Source organism: Papio anubis, chromosome 7 (genome assembly GCF_008728515.1).
Source record: "Papio anubis isolate 15944 chromosome 7, Panubis1.0, whole genome shotgun sequence".
Taxonomy (NCBI): Eukaryota; Metazoa; Chordata; class Mammalia; order Primates; family Cercopithecidae; genus Papio; species Papio anubis.
Genome location: NC_044982.1, coordinates 158610985 through 158628797, shown reverse-complemented (window position 1 = coordinate 158628797; position 17813 = coordinate 158610985). Strand labels below are relative to the sequence as shown.

The following is a 17813-nucleotide window of genomic DNA, read 5'->3' as shown; positions in this document are numbered from 1 at the left end:
TGGGGAAACTGTCCGTCAAAAGTTTTGGCAACAGAAGATTTCCTATCTTTGAAGGACACGGACCTTCCTTCCACTGACATGTATTTTAGTTTCATTCAGAGAATGCACACATTGACTACTCAGTCTGCAATTACCGTGTGAATTATGTGCCCAATTTAACAGCAAAAGGTTAATCTATTTCACAGAAGGAAGTAGTAAAAGCAAAAATGGATGTTTACGTTTTGATTCTCACCCTAGGCTAATCAGGGACATTCAGTCTTAAATAACAAGGAATGAACAATAGCACTAATGTAACCTTGAATTATTATTTGCTCTAAAAATAGAATTATAACATGCACTCGAAGTTGAGCGTTTTGTATCTCCATCTTTCATTGTATGTAATCTCATTTATTTTAAATAATGGAAAGAAGAACTAAGGAACAGAAGATGGACTCATTAATAAAATTTAGAATCATCCCTAATTGGCAAAGGTGGTAGAGAAATGAAAGCACCACGGTGTGGCAGCTCTGGGAGTACACTGGCTTCCTACAGAACAGAGCCCTGCCTATGCCGCGTGTGGTGGTGCCTTTCAGGGACCTCTGCAGCCAGGGCCAGGCAGCCTGGGTGATTGTCATGGCTCCACCACTGAGCAACTCTGCGTTCTTGGCCCCAAACTCCTTAATATCCACACCTCACTTTTCTTCTTTGTATACTGAGATGGTCATAGCACCAGATCTCCCCGTGCTGTTAGGGTGAGATGAGTCAATGCAGGTAGAATCCCTCACAGGCTGCCTGGCACAGACATGCCAGCTCTTGTTACCATCACTATTGTAGTTACCGGTGACAGTGGTAGTGCTCGGTGATATTAGAATTTGGAAGACTAGGCCTGGATTAAAAAATAATAATTCGGGTGTACCAGAAGATTGTTATTATGGGTTCACTTACTATACAGTTTCATATTGGCCCATTACACAATGGTTATAGCCAGGTTCTGGTCAAAATTTGGGCATGTAGGAAAACTCTGTGCTAAATGTACCACGTGAAGTTATAAGTGAAATAGTAGATATTTGTAATTTTATTAAACTTTTTCTGTATTTTCCCATATTCTACAAATATATGTGCATTTATTCTACATTTATATTTTTTGAGCTTATAAGCCATTTTAGCAAATGCGTATGTTTTCAGTTCTGTCAAGGAAAGCTTTATGATAATGCTCAATAAGGGATAGGAAACAAGGAATAAATAACTTTTAAAGGCATCTTAAATTGTTTTACAGGCAGTAATGTATGTATAGACACACACCCTAAGCCACTGAACTGCTGAGTAGATTTGATTTAAGCCTTATTTCTGAATGATACTCACCTACAACACAAACTTATGTAATTTGGTGGGGTAGTTCAGATAATCTCATAAAAGACATTACATTTTAAAAGTACTTAATATGGCTTTCTGGGACATGATGGTGGCTCAGTGAATGGCTAGAGTGAGAGAGTCATTGAAAGGTCTTGATCTTTTATTTTTTAGCTTGACCATCTCTGCCGAGTGCCCCATGCAGCTTGAGGACTTCCCGATGGATGCGCACGCTTGCCCTCTGAAATTTGGCAGCTGTAAGTTATTTTCACAAGTAAGAGCCTTGGACATATATTTTGGGGATCAATTCCACATTTATTCAGAGGAATTTAGGTTCTGCATATACATAAGCACAGTAGGATGCAGTCTGTTTAAGAAGCCTGGAGAGTGTTTTGCTCTCCCCAGACTAGCTTTCTTGTTTGTAAAATGGGGTCATTAACACCTGCCACACATCACAGATTAGGATAAACTATGACAATGCCAGTGACATCACTGAACAATCTGGGATGTGCCCCTCTGGGGGTGTTTCTCCTCAGATCTCCAGTAGGCAGTTCTTTTTTGTTTTTGCATCTCAGACTACAGGTCACCTCGTCAATGGTGACCAGTACCCAGTACCCAGCCAGTGATATTTTTTATTGTGCTGTAATCATCGCTGTGTTGACTCACTTCTTCTAGAAAGTTTCATAAGAGTAACAGCCTCATCTGTCATGTTCATAGTCAGTGCTCACCCAGAACGCTCAGCATTTTAGGAAATTTGTGTTGCTTGAACAAATAAACAAATTATCTGTATCACATTACTATAGATATATACTTACACAATTCTAATAGGAATTCCTGGATTCCAGCCATTCCAGACAGAGGAATTGACAGTTGAGACAGTTGAAAAGTTCTGTGTCTTATGGGAAAATGTAATCTATTTTCTTTACTGTGACAATTAGAATGTTTTAAAATATTCTTGAAATATTTATTTCTCCAGATGTTAAATTTTGTTACACTTATTGTTTCAGCATCATCCCCACATGTGAGATATTTGGAGCAGACTTGAAATTGATCTAGTTTCCATCTTTCTTTTTACTCTTCACTTGCGCACATGCTATATGAAGTTTTCACTTTGAAAGCACAATGTTCTCGTTGAGATGAAGCATGGAAACTATGGGTTTGAATCCTGGCTCTCTCACTCCTCTGCTGAGTAACTGTGGGCAAGTTAATTAGAGTCTCTGAGCCTCTCTCCTCATTAAGCTCTCATAAAATAGACGAGAGCTGTTGTAATATGTTTGAAACTGGCAGAGTAACACCAGTTAAAGTGTTCAATAAATGCCCATCATCATCATTACTATAAAAGTTCATTATATTTATAGCTTCTTGACAGGATGCATGTCTTATCACTATAAATCATCTCTCTTTGAACATGTAATGCCTATGCAACTAAATTTTGTCTAATATTAATATTGCCACACTAGTTTCTTTAATTCTTGCCTGGGATATCTTCTATCCTTTTTTTTTTTCTGTTTCCTGTTTCATTATATATACAAGTTGAAAAGTTCTATGCCTTACTGGAAAATGTAATCCATTTTCCTTACTGTGAAAATTAGAATGTTTAAAAATATTTCTGAAATATTTATTTCTCCAAGTATTAATTTTTTTACACTTATTGTTTCAGTTATTTTTCCCTTCCTCTTTAAAAAGAAACATCACTTGTTGAAGAGACTATTTTTTCCTCATTTTTGTATTCTTGGCACTCTTGTCAAAGATCAGTTGACTGTGTATGCATGGATTGATTTCTGGACCTTCTATTTTGTTCCATTGGTCTCTATGTCTGTCTGTATGCCCATGCCATACTGTTTTAATTGCTGTAGCTTTGTAACATATTTTGGAATGCCTCCAGCTGTCTTTTTTTCCCAAGATTGTTTTGGATATTTGGGGATTTTTGTTATTTCATATGATTTTAAACATTGTTTTTTCTATTTCTATAAAAACTGCTGCTGGAATTTTGATGGGCATTGTATTGAATCTACAAATCACTTGGGGAGTGTGGACATTTTAATAACATTAAGTTTTTAATCCATGAATGAGTGGTGTATTTCCATTTGTTTGTGTTTTCTTTAATTTATTTCATCACTATTTTGTAGTTTTCATTGTACAGATTTTTCAACTCCTTGGTTAAGTTCATTAATTATTTTGTTCTATTTCATGCTGTTTTAAGTGGGATTGTTTTTCTAATTTCTTGTTCAGATACTTCATTGTTAATATATAGAAATGGCACTGATTTTTGATGTTGATTTTGTATTGTGCAACTTTAATGAATTTATTGACTAATTCTAACAGTCTTTTGGTGGAGTTTTTAGGGTTTTCTGTATGTAAGATCATGTAATCTATAGATAGGGAGAGTTTCACTTCTTCCTTTATGATTTGTATGTCTTTTAGTTCCTTTTTTTGTTGAATCGTCCTGGATAGGTATTATACTGAATAGAGGTGGTAATGGTGGGTGGGCATCTTTGCCTTGTCCTGATGCTAGAGAAAAAGTTTTCAGTTTTCCACCATTGAGTATGCAATTCACTGTGAGATTTTCATATGTGGCATTTATCATATTGAGGTGATTTTTTGCTATTCCTTGTGTACCAAGAATTTTTATAATGAAAGGGTGTGGAATTTTGTCAAACACTTTTTCTGCATCTACTGAGATGATCAAATGATTTTTGTTCTTCATTCTCTTAATTGTATTACATTTTGTTCTTCATTCTCTTAATTGTAATGTATTACATTAATTGATTTTCATGTGTTGGACTTTCTTTGCATCCCAGAGATAAATTCCACTTGATATAAACCTCTTAATGTATTGTTGAATTCAGTTTGTTGAGACTTTATTGAGGAAGTTGGCATCTATATTCATCAAGGACATTGGCCTCTTGTTTTCTTTTCTTGGAATATTTTTGACTGCTTTTCATATAAGAGTAATGCAGGACTCATGAGTGTGAGTTTTGTTCCTCTTTAGTTGTTTTGAAGAATTTGAGAAGGATTGGATTAAATTCTTCCTTAAATGTTTGGTAGAATTCACTAGTGAACTATCTGGTCCTGGGCTTTTCTTTGTTGGGAGGTTTTGATTATAGATTCAACTTCCTTACTAGTTATTGATCTATTTAGACTTCCTATTTCTTCGTGATTCAGTCTTAGTAGATTGTATGTATCTAGGAATTTACCCATTTCTTCTAGATTATCCATTTTATTGGCATATAATTGTTCATTGTTGTCTTTTACAAATCTTTTCATTTCTGTGGCATCAGTTGCAATGTCTCCTTTTATTTCTAATTTATTTATTTGACTTTTCTTTTTTCTTAGTTTACATAAAAGTTTGTCAATTTTATTTTTTTTTCAAGGGACAAACTCTTTGCTGATTCTCTGATTCTTTTTTATTGTTTTTATATTCCCTACTTCATTTATTTCTGCTCCAATTATTATTTTCCTCCTTCTACTACATTCAGACTTAGTTTGTGCTTCATTTTCTAATTCCTTGAGGAGTTGTTTATAAATTTCCCTGTTGGTGCTGCTTTTCTTATATCCCATAAGTTTTGATATGCTGCATTTTCAGTTTTTGTCTGTTTCAAGATATCTTCTAAGTTCCCCTTTGATTTCTTCTTTGGCCCATTAGTTGTACAAATATGTGTTGTTAAATTTCCACATATGTATGAATTTTCTAGTTTTTCTTCTGCTGTTGATTTCTGGTTTCATTCCATAGTGGTAGGAAATTTCTGTCTTCTTAAATTTATTACATTTGTTTTGTGACATAAAATGTGAACGTTCTGTGTGTGCTTTAGAAGAATGTGTATTCTGCTGCAGTTAAAGTGTTTTGTGTATGTCTGATGTTGTTCCAGCCCACTGTACCTCTTTGTTGATGTTCTGTCTGGTTTTTCTATCCATAACTGAGAGAGAGGTATTGAAATCTCCTACTATTATTGCACTGCTATTTCTCCCTTCAGTCCCGTCAATGTTCGCATTATATTTTCAGTTGTTCTTACGTTGGGTGCATATTTACTTATGATTGTTATATCTCTCTGGTGAATCAATCTTTTTATCATTATATATTGTTCTTATCTCTTGTGACAGTTTTTAACCTAAATTTATCTTGCCTTATGTAAATATAGCCACCCCTGCTCTCTTTTCATGGCCCTTTGTCATGAGATATCCTTTTCCATCCCTTCATTTTCAGTCTATGTGTGTCCTTAAATCTACTGTGAGTTTCTTGTAGACAGAGTAGAGTTGTGTAATCCCAGTACTTTGGGAGGCCGAGGTGAGTGGATCGCTTGAGCCCAGGAGTTCAAGACCAGCCTGGGCAATGTGAGAAAACACCATCTCTACAAAAAAAAAAAAAAAAGTTTTAAATTAGCTGGACATGGTGGTGCATGCCTGTAGTCACAGCTACTTGGGAGGTGGAGGTAGAAGGCTCACCTGAACCTAGGAGGCAGAGGCTGAGGTGAGCAATATTTACCCCACTGCACTCCAACCTGGGCAATAGTGTGACACCCTGTCTCAAGAAAGAAAGAAAAAAACCACAAAAAACAGAGTTGGATCTTGTTTTCTTATCCATTCAAACTCTCTTGTGTCTTTTGATTGAGGAGTTTAATTCATTTACATTTAAAGTAAATACTGATTGGGAAGGATTCACTATTGCCATTTTGGTAATTGTTTCTATTTGTCTTTTATTTCTATTGCTCCTCTTTAACTCTCCTGCTGTCTTTGTGCTTCATTAATTTTTTTTTTTTGTATTGATATGCTTTGATTCCTTTCTCTTCTTTTCTGTAACTTCTATAGTTATTAACTTTGTGGTTACTGTGTAGCTTACATAAAATTTCTTAAACATGGCTGAGTGTGGCAGTTCACGCCTGTAATCCCAGCACTTTGGGAGGCTGAGGCGAGCAGATCACGAGGTCAGGAGATTGAGACCATCCTGGCTAACAGTGAAACCCCATTTCGACTAGAAATATAGAAAAAAAATTAGACAGGCGTGGTGGCAAGCACCTGTAGTCCCAGCTACTCGGGAAGCTGAGGCAGGAAAATGGCGTGAACGTGGGAGGTGGAGCTTGCAGTGAGCCAAGATCGCACCACTGCACTCCAGCCTCAGCGACAGAGCAAGACTCAATCTCAAAAAAAAAAAAACATCTTAAACGTGTAACAGTCTATCTTATGATAATATCTGAACTTCAATCACATATAAAGACTACACATTCACTACTATTTCCCACACACTTATTTACATCCATTTATATTGTGCATCATTAACATTTTTAGTTATAATTATTTCTAATACTTTTGCCTTTTGACTTTTATATGAGAATTAATAGTGACTTATTCATCATTGTTACAACAATACAGTATTCTTTATTTATCTGTGTATTTACCTTTCCCAACAAGTTTTATACTTTCTTATGCTATTGTGTTGCCATTTAGCATTCTTTTAACTTGAGAAAGCTCTCTTTAGTATTTCTTGCAAGTCAGGTCTAGTGGCGATGTGTACTTTCTGCTTTTGTTTTTCTGGAAAAGTTTTTGTCTTGCCTTCATTTTTGAAGGAGAGTTCTTCCAGGTATACCTTTTTTCAGCACTTTGAATATGTTCTATCATTCTCTACTGTCCTGCAAGATTTCTGATGAACGAAATCCACTCATAATCTTATGACATGACTATTTATAACAAGTGGCTTCTCTCTGGCAGCTTTGAAAATTCTTTGTCTTTGACTTTTGACAATGTGTTTATAATGTGTCTTGGTGTGGATTTCTCTGGGTTTGCCTTATTTGGAATCCTCTGTACTTCCCAGATCTGTTTCTCTATTTCCTTTCCCAGACTTGGAAATTTTCGGCCATTATTTCTTTAAATAAGCTTTGTTGTTGTTGTTGTTGTTCTTTCTCTCTCTCTTCTCCTTTTAAAACTCAGTATACTTATTAGTCACTTGATGGTGTCCCATAAGTCTCTTAAGCTTTCTTTTCTCTTTTTCGTTCTTCTTTTTGCTCCTCTGACTGAATAATTTCCGCTGACTTATCTTTAAATTAATTGATCTTTCCTTCTACTTGATCTAGTCTGCTGTTGAATCCCTCTGAGGAATTTTTCAGTTCTGTTATTGTATTCTTTAGCTCCATGATTTCTTTCTGGTAATTTAAAAATATTTGCTTTTTATTGAAAATTCACTTTGCTCATATATTGTTTTCAGTAAGTATCTTTATAGTGGTTATTTTAAATTCTTGTCAGGTGAATTATATAACTCCATTTCATTAGGATCAGTTTCTGAAGATTCGTCTTGTTTCATTTTATTGAACATATATCACTGTTCCTCATTTCTTTATATTCTGTATTTGGTGTGCACATTAAATAAAACGTTCACCTCTCCCAGTTTCACAAACTGGCATTGTACAGGGAAAGACCTTCACCAGTCCACCTTTGCCAGAGATTCTGGGGGCCTCTCCAACCTTGGCGCTGGTCAAACTCACTTCCTTTATTCTAAGCAGCTCCTAGGCATCTAGGGTATGCTGGATCCCACTAGCACTCAGAGACAAGCAAGACTGAAACCAGTTCCTCAGACAGCCCTCAGAAAAGCTGTCTTTCCGTGTTTTCTGCATCAGGTCATATAGTCATGTGAGTTTTCTTTAGCCAGTTAAATGGTGGGTTACATTCTGCCTTGCAGCTCTGGAATAAACTTTATTTGGTTATCACATATAATTATTTTTATGTATTGTTGAATTCAATTTGATAATATTTTGTAAATGAGTTTTTGCATATATATATATTTTTTATAATATCTTTTGTTTTGGCGCCAGGGTAATCTTGGCTTCATAAAGTGGAAAGTATTCCCACCTATTTTATTTTCTAGAAAATACTGTATAGAATAGGTGTTGATTATTTAAGATATTTGTTACAATTCTTCATTGAAACCACCAGGGCTTGAAGGTAACTGTTTAGGGAGATATTTATGCTTTAAATTTTCTAAGTGTTTAAGACTGTTTGAATTGGGTACCTCTTATTAGGTGAGTTTGGGTAAATTGTGTTTTCTGGGAAATTGGTTCATTTTATCTAAGTTATATTAAATTTGTGTAGAGTTGTTCATAGTTGTTGTATTACTGTCTTGATGTCTGCAGTGTCTGTAGTGTTATCTCTTATTTCTGACGCTGGTAATTTGTGTTACTCTCTCAGCAAGATTGATAGAGGTTTGTCAGTTTTATTGATCTTCTTATTATTTGTAGCTTTTTGTTTCATTGATTTCTCTATTGCTTTTCTATTTTTTATTTCACTGATTTCTGCTTTCATCTTTTTATTTTCTTTCTCTTGCTTACTTTGCATTTAGTTCGCATTTCTTTTTTGTAGATTCTTAAGGTGGGAACTTAGGTTATTGATTTGAGATTTTTTCTCTTCTAATCTATGCATTTAATGCTATAAATGTTTCTATAGCACTGCCTTAACTGTTTTGCTCGAATTTTTAGTCGTTGTATTTTCCTTTCATAAATGTATTTCGAAATTTCCCTTAAGACTTTCCCTTTGACCCGCATATTGTTTAGATATATGTTATTTAGTTTCCAACTGTTTGTAGATTTTTCTGTTATCTTTCTGTCATTGACTTCTAGTTTAATTCCACCATATCAAGAGAATGCCCTCTGTATCACTACAATTCTTTTAAATTTTTGAGGATTGTTTTATGCACAATATGGCCTACCTGATATTTATTCTGTGAACATTTGAAAAGTATGTGTAGCTTGTGGTTGCTGGGTGGATTGTCTACAAATTTTGATTAGATTATCATGATTATGATGGCGCTGAGTTCACCTCTATCCTTGATGATTCTGTCTCATTGTTATGGATCAGTTCTTAAGAAAGGGGCACTGAAATCTTTAGCTGTAATTGTCTGTTTGTCTATTTCCACTTTCAAGTTAATCAATTTTTGTTACACATAGTTTTTAGCTGTGTTATTTGGTGCATACACATATACAATTGTTGGTGTCTACTATTTAATATTTCTCTCTGTCTCTGGAAATTTTTCTTTGCTTTGAATTCCATATAACTCAATTCAATGTGGCCAGTCTTGCTTTCTTTTGATTAATATTTGAATGATAAATATTTTTTCATGTTTTTACTTTCAGCCTCTATATATCATTATATAAAAAGTGAATTTCTTATAAATAGCATAGCTCAGATTTTTAAATTTACTTTCTCTTTTAATTGATATATTTACACTCTGTATATTTAATGTAACTATTGAAATGTTAAGGCTTAAATCTGCCATTTCTTTGGCTTTCTGCTTTTTCTGTGTTTTTATTTCTTTGTTTTCTTTTGTCTGTCTTACTGTGGACATTTTTTACTATTCCATTTTGATTTATTTATAATGTTATCATGTGCACATTGCTGTATAGCTTTTTCAGTGGTTCTTCTAGGTGTTAATTAATTGATTAGTTAATTAAAGAGACAGGGTCTTGCTTTGTTGCCCAGACTGGAGTGCAGTGGGGTGATCATAGCACACTGCAGCCTCAAACTCTTTGCCTCATGCAGTCCTCTAGACTCAGCTTCCCAAAGTTCTCGGATTATAGGCATGAGCCACTGTGCCTGGCCAGCATTACTTTATATATACAAAATTTATCGCTGTCTACTGTATACTCATTTTGCCAGTTCAAGTGAAATATGAAAACCTTACCTCCCTTTACATCCCTTTACCTTTCCCTAATCCTAACACAGTTGCCTTAAACATTTCCTCTACATACATCTTGAACCACATCAGAGACTGTTGCAATTTTTGCTTGAACTTTCAAACTTAATTTTGAAAACTCAATAGACAAAGGAAGTTTTATTATGTTTATCCATATTTTTACTTACTGTGTTCTTTTTTCCTTCTCAGTGTTCCAAGATTCATTCTTTTATGGTTATCTTTCTGTTAAGCAAACTTTCTCTAGCCATTATTTCAGGGTAGGTGTGCTGGCAATAAATTGTCTTAGTTTTTATTCATCTAAGCATGTCTTGACTTCCGCCCTTGATTACTGAAGGATATTTCACTGGATATAGGATTAAGCTTTGACAGTTCTTTTGGCACTTGAAAAATGTGCCACTTCCTTCTCCAGGTTTCTGATGAGAAATCTGCTGTCTTTCAGATCTTTTTTTCTTTATAGGTAAGGTCTCATTTCTGCCTTGTTACCTTAAAGACTTGTTTTTTCTTTGTTTTTAGTGTTCAGAAGTTTGACTATGATGTTTATTGGTGTAGGCATATGATATTTATAGGTTTATTGGTCTACACCAGTAACCTTTCTGGTGTGCTTGTTTGTTTCTGTAGGTTTCGGTCAAGTTTGGGAAGTTTTATGAATTAATTATTTGAACACTCTTTCTGGCCCAGCCTATTTCTGTTCTTCCCTGACCTCCAAGGCATGGATCTTAGCTCTTTTGTTATACTCTCACAAGTACTTGAGGACCTTTTCATTTCATCTATTTTCTTTCTGTTTTACAGATTGGACAATTTCTGTTGTTCTCTCTTCAATTCTCTGATTTTTTCCTTTTTCCCCTCCATCTTATTTTGTTCCTCTAAGGAAGTTTTTATCATGGATATTTTATTTTTTAATACTGAAACTTCCTTTTTTTTTTCCTGTAGCTTCTGTTTCTGTGTTGAGACTTTCAGTTTTTTAAAAGTTTGTTGCAAGCATGTTTGTACTTGGTCGTTGCATCATTTTACAATGGTTGCTTTAAAAACGCCTTTGCCCAGTAATTCTGACATCTCTGTCATCTCTGCTTTGGCATCCATTGATTTATTTTTATTCAGTTTGATCTCCCTCACTCTTGGTTTGACGAATAATTTTCTATCATAACCTGGTTATTCTGTATGTTATAATACAAGGCTTTTTTTTTTTTTTTTTTCTCACTGTTTTGTCAGGGGAAGGTGCGGTACAGCCTCATTATCACTGGGTCAGGGCAGAAATCAGGTTCCAGCTTAGCCTCTATTGACCCAAGAGTGCCTGGGGTTCCTTGTTAATGCTGGTGTGTACAGGACTTCCAGATCCATGCTAGGCCTCGACTGATACTTCCCTAGATGAGAGGAGCTGGGGTGACTTCAACTTTCCCACAGCTTCCACTGACGCCATATGCATGGCCTCATTACTGCCAAGCGGTGGAGAAAATTTGGAACATCTACTAATCCTTTGTCATGATTCCCATAAAAGGCATAAAAAGCAGGAGGGAGTTGCACCTACTGGTTTAGATGAAACTCCAGGCTTCCCACATGGCTTTTATTATCACTGGGGGATGGGATGGGCCTCACTGCAGCTTGGCAGGAATGAGTGTCCTGGCCCCTTACTATGTGGCCTTCTCTGGTGTCACTCCATCAGTGGGTCGGGCCCCTGGTGAGGGCAGGAGTCTTAGCTGTCTGTTCAGCATTTGCTGGCCTGGAATGGAGTAGGGCCACATTTTTTTCTGGGATGCTTGGTTGGAGTACATTGGTCAGTGTCTAAAAGTTTCTTGTCCTACTAGGTTGCACCCTTTCTGGTCCTGTGGTTAGATCACACAGGCGTCAGTTTTCGTTTGTCTGGCCCATTGGTGTTTCCAAGTTGCCAGTTTCTTTAGCTTCCAAACCTGGGATGTGTAAGACAGGAAGAAAACCAAACAGCCACCACTGGGCCATCCCTTTGGTCCCAAGGCCTATCTGCCTGCTTCTTTCTACCATTCAGATTTTTCCTACATTTATTTTATATATAATATGCACTTTTATTTATAAATATAAAATATGATATTTATTTTTAGTGGGAGGAGTAGAGGAAAATGCATTTTCATCTTTCTGAAAGTGGCAATCCCCCTAGATTTTGTTTTCATTTTAATTTATACTTCTTGTGGTTTACTGAGCCTCTTGACTCTAAATTTGTCTTTCACCAAATTTGAGGCATTTTGACCATTATTTCTTCTAATATTTTTTTTTTCTGTCTCATCTTCTTTCTCTTTTTTATGTGAGGTTCTAATCACATGTACTGTTCCTTTTGGTGTAATCCTATAGGTCACTAGGGGTGTGTTCATGTTTTTAACCATTGTCTTCCCTCTCTATTTTTTATATTGGATAATTTATATTTAGTGCCTCAAGTTCACTGACTCTTTCTTCAGTCATTTCCAATCTGCTCTTAAGCCTAAACAGTAAATTCATTATTCAGTATATAATATGTATCAGGTTTAGAATTTGTATTGGATTCTTTTAAAGTTTCAATTTCTCTACTAGGATTTACTGTTAGTTTTTTATTACAGCAATTTTTTATTATAAAGCATTACATATTCTCTTTTGTATTCTCAAGCATATTTATAATCGCTACTTTGAAATTCTCATATGCTAAATCCATCATCTGAATCCTGTTGGGATTAGTCTGCACTGATTGCATTTTCTCTTCAGCATAGGTCCTTTTTTCCTTTTTCTTTTAAGTATAATAATTTTGAGTTGTCTCCTGGATATTTTATTGTTACATTGCACAGGCTCTGGATTCTGTTAAATTTAAAGTGTTCATTTTATTTATTTGTTTTTAAGCCAGTTAACTTGGCTGAGTGTGAACTCCCAGCTCTGTCTTTCCTGTGGCAGGTAAGCCCTGAAACGCAGGTGGTTCTTGCTCTGGAGTTGGGCTCCTAGAGGCTTATGCTCCCCGCGTGCATATGCATAACTGAGAGGCGAGTCAGAGATCGGGGGAGAGATTGTGTACATCTGTATACATCACTGTGGGCCTCCCTTGTGGCTCTTTCCCTTCTAGGATTTTGCACCTCACTCTCCAGCTGCTGCTTTGATAGTTCCAGCCTCTTTTTTAGGTTCTTCACGCTAGGGAGACGGAGGGGTCCTATCTGAGCATCAGCTGCCTTACAGCGCTGACCCACAGCGTCTTAAGTGAAAAGCCGTTCCTTCGTCTAAGTGGCAACTCCCGTCCGTTTCTGCTTGTCTTTGCGTCTCTCCGGGTTTTCAGGGAATAGTTTTTAATCTGACATCCAGAGATAATGGATGTTACCTAAATGCAGGCGTTCTGCCATTCCTGGACGCGGAAGCTGTTTTGATTTCAAGAATTTCGTTTTATATTACTTCCATCATTACAAAGAGAGTTTTGGAATTAGGAGATGAAGTATACGTGATGAGCCAAAAGTTAGGTTAGATGGAAATAATTCAACTTTTTCAAACTATGATCTTTAAATGTATACAGAGATTAAGATATACATTTATTTGAGGGGACCAGTATAATGGAAAGGGACTATCTCTGGGATTTATTGAAATCATTTGCTCCCATTGGGTGGCTGGGAACGTCATTACTTGGAACAAAGGACCTCTGAAGATCCCTGAGGCCTTTCATTTGGGAATCACTGATTGATGTCTTTGAAAGAAAATTACTTGTTTACATCCTCAGAGGAAGTGGAGTTGTACAACTTGAAATTATGCCACTCTTTGTATATGAAAATTATGCTTTTGATGTGATCAAAAACAAAACACTCAAAGTCAAAGATGATTATCTTTTTGATCATTGGTTAAGTTCAAGTCAGCGTGATACCCAGATGTAATGCTCATGGTGAGCAGGGCAGGTAGCACAAAAGTAAGTTTTGGTAAAGAAAAACTACGTGATGACCTGATTATTTCCTAAATTATCATATTTAACAACGAACCAACTGCAGTTAAATCATTTATCACACTCAAAGTTAAAATACTCATTGAATGAGAACTCTTCACTTTCTATATTCAATCACATAAAATAAGATTTATATTATATATAAGAAATAAAACCAATGGAAGTGTTTCTTGCACTCAGTAGGAATTTTGAACTCTTATGTCAAATTTATTTTTATCTGCCTGCTACTTTTTTTTCTTTTTTGAGACGGAGTCTCACACTATCACCCTGGCTGGAGTGCAGTGGCGTGATCTCCGCTCACTGCAGCCTCTCCTTCCCGGGTTCAAGGGATTCTCCTGCCTCAGCCTCCCAACTAGCTGGGATTACAGGTGCCCGCCACCATGCCCAGCTAATTTTTTGTTCGTTTGTTTGTATTTTTAGTAGAGTCAAGTTTTCACTATGTTGGGCAGCCTGGTCTTGAACTCCTGACCTCGTGATCTACCCACCTTGGCCTCTCAAAGTGCTGGGATTTCAGGTTTGCACCACTGTGCCCGGCCTGTCTGCCTGCTCTTAAGATTGATTTGATTTGCTTCAGAGGTTGATAATTCATTTATATTTACTGTTAATATTATTACTATGAAAAACAATAAGAATGATTTTATTCATATGTCATGTATTGTGTGTATACTGTTGACCAAGAGCTAGAAAACTGTACACACTTCACCTTCCCTCAGTTATATGATTTCAACTCAGTACATGATAATTCTAAGAGAAGAATTGCTATTCAACAAAGATTTTTTCTTTCTTGTCTTTCATCTTTTCGATTTACTAAAAATAGATGCTTGGCCAACTTGTTCACTTATACCATTGGCATCTGAGCATGCAGAGGCTAAATGTGATAGTATAATGAGTTTCAAATTACTCAATTCAACAGTTCTCTGCTATTAGGAGACAAAGGAACGCAATATGTGTCATTATTCTAATGAGCCACGTGCTCCGGTTTCTCTAATGCAGAGCTGAATTAACAGACATTTCTGTTATTGCTATCTCTACGCTCAAGAATGCCAGCAAGTCTTGAAATTAGTCTCAGCTTACAAAAGGATGTTTCTCAGTCCATAAGGAAATTCCTTAAAGATAATGGCATGGTGTCCATTTGGAAGCAAATACTTAAACACGACAAGACTATTTAGGAAGAGAATCTATTTAGACTATGTCATTCATTTTATTTGTGGAGTGATTCATTAAATATTAGCTTAAGTCATGAGATGACATCTGGATTCACGAAAATACATACTAAATTAGAACTGGAAGCTTCTTTGGTAGTTCTCCAGTGGAGAGGATTTCAGGAAATGAGGGGTGAATCTCACTGGAGTGAGCTGCTATTCCATTCAGACACATGAATTGTGCCTGCTGTTGCATTCATCATCCCCAGTTTCTACTGACTCAGATGAGCGTGGATGACCCAGAACTCAGGTTTCTGAGTGCCTCGTGTGAACATGTTACAGTCTCAACACTTATAGAAACACACTGAAGTTTGAACTGTGTGGTGTCTGAATTTAGATTGTTTCAACAATCACGTTGATGTGCTAGTTACCCTTGGTTGTCACTGGAATCTGAATGTTTGTCTCCTCCCCAAATCATGTGTTGAAACCCAATCCCCAGTGTAGGAAGAAGTGTGGCCCTTACAAGGTGATTAGGACGTGAGGGTGGGGTCCTCCTGTGTGGGATTAGTGCTTTTATAAAAGAGGCCCAGAGAGCTCTCCCGTCCCTTCTGCCTTGTGAGGACAATGAGAAGGCACCCAAGCAGACTAAGACAGTTACCATCTAAGAGGTACTCTGAGTGTTGCTTTAGTTTGGTCTGGCTGTTATAACAGAATACCATAAATTGAGGGACTTAAAAACACCAGAAACTTACTTCTCACAGTTCCAGAGGCTGGGAGGTTTTGGATCAAGTTGCCAACAGTTTCAGTGTCTGGTGAGGGCCTGCTTCCTGGGTAAGACAGCACCATCTCACTGTGCCCTCACATGGTGGAGTTCCCAGGGGCATCTTTTATAAGGGCATTAATCCCATTCATGAGGGCTCCATCCTTATAAACTAATCACCTCCAAATGCCCCACCTGCTAATGCCATCATCTTGCAGCTGAGGGTTTCAACATATGAATTTTGGGGGGACACAGTTATTTAGTCTATCACATTCTTCCCTTGGACACCCAACATTCATGCTCTTCTCACATGGTTTCAATCCAAAAGTCTAAAGCCCAAAATCTTAGCTGAATGTCATCTAAACCAGATATGGGTGAGACCCAAAGTACGATTTATCTTTGGGCAGAGTTCTTTTCAAGCTGTGAAACTGTGACCAGACGAGTTGTATGCTTCCAAATACAATGGGGGCAGGCAGAGGATAGACATTCCCATTCCAAAAGGAAGAAGTGAGAAGGAAGAGGGGAGGGAGAGGTGCAGAGAAAGACCAGAACCCAGCAGGACAAGTTCCATCAGACCTTAAAACTTGAGAATAGCCCTCCTTGGCCCACGCTCTGCCCTGCAGACCCATGGGGAAAGAGGTCCCTATCTTCCAGTCACACTGGGGCAGCAGCTGTGTCCCAGCACTTTTGCCAGGCAAGGATTGGGCTGCATGACTTTGGGGATCCCCTGCCCCTGTAGCAGCTTGTGCCTGTGCCTGTGCTCCACAGCTCTCTGGGACTGGGGTTCTAATGGCTGTGCTTGGAACCTCGGTGCTTTGACATCTAGGTGGAGGCCATCGTGCCCCCTCTGCTCTGTTGAGTGCAGCCCGCACCACACCAGGGTCCCCAAGAACCCCTGCTGGGGTGGCTGAGGAGTGTGGTGCTGGAGAGCAGGGAGCGGAGCCCAAGAGGTAAGGCAGTGCACACCAGGGCAGGGCAGGGTGCCTCTCGTCCTGCAGGTACCAGCATCCCTCCTTTGCCTTCTCCCATTGTCTTGCACAGCAGCTCCTGGCTTCTGTTGGGATAGCTGACTAATGAATGTCTTTGTTAAATGGTCCTTTGGCCACACCCCACCCCTGGTATTCTCTCCCAAACAGGCTTTCTCATTCCTTTCAAACTAGATAGGTTGAACATTTCCCAAATCTTTAAATTCTGCTTCCTTCTTTTTTTTTTGTCTTTTGTTGTTGTTGTTTTTTGAGACAGAGTTTCACTCTTGTGACCCCGGCTGGAGTGCAATGGCACGATCACTGCAACCTCCACCTCCCAGGTTCAAGCGATTCTCCTGCTTCAGCCTCCCGAGTAGCTGAGATTACAGGTGCCCACCACCATGCCTGGCTAATTTTTGCATTTTTAGTAGAGAAGGGGTTTCACCATATTGGCCAAGCTGGTCACAAACTCCTGACCTGAGGTGATCCGCCCGCCTAGGCCTCCCAAAGTGCTGGGATTACAGGCGTGAGCCACCATGCCTGGCCTGCTTCCTTCTTAACTAACAATTCCATCTTTAAGTCATTTCCCTCTTCTCCCATTTTGCAATAAACTATTAGAGAAACAGGCCACTTCAACACTTTGTTTAGCGTATTTCCTCAGCCAATTTTCAACTTCATTACTCCCAGTTTCACCTTCCACAAAAACTGTGAACAGAACATGAACATGGTGCAGTCAAGCTCTCTGCCACTTGGTAACGAGGATCACCTGTCCTCCAGCTTCCAGTAACATGTTTCTCGTTTTTTATCTGAGACCTCATTGGAATGACCTTTACTGTCCATATTCCAACCAACATTCTGCTCAGGATTGCTTAGATATTCTCAAAGAAAATGGAGACTTTCTCTACAACTCTCCTCTTTTCTTTCTGGGCCCTCACCAGAGTTGCTGTAAACAGTCCATTCATGAAAATGTAGGCTTCTTCGAGCACACATCTCTTCCAGCCTCTACCCATAACCTGGTCCCAAGGCCACTTCCATA

General features: G+C 37.7%; 1 protein-coding gene across 4 annotated transcripts in view; it reads left to right on the top strand.

Moving 5' to 3' along the window:
* The window catches only part of GABRA5 (gamma-aminobutyric acid type A receptor alpha5 subunit), an 81482-nt gene that overhangs the window by 45393 nt on the left and 18276 nt on the right, over window positions 1–17813 (top strand). For all 4 annotated transcript variants that reach the window (XM_003900673.3, XM_003900674.4, XM_009209781.3 and 1 more), the window contains exon 7: window positions 1504–1586. In XM_003900673.3, the coding sequence (XP_003900722.1) occupies window positions 1504–1586 (83 nt within the window). The remainder of the gene's footprint in view (window positions 1–1503; window positions 1587–17813) is intronic.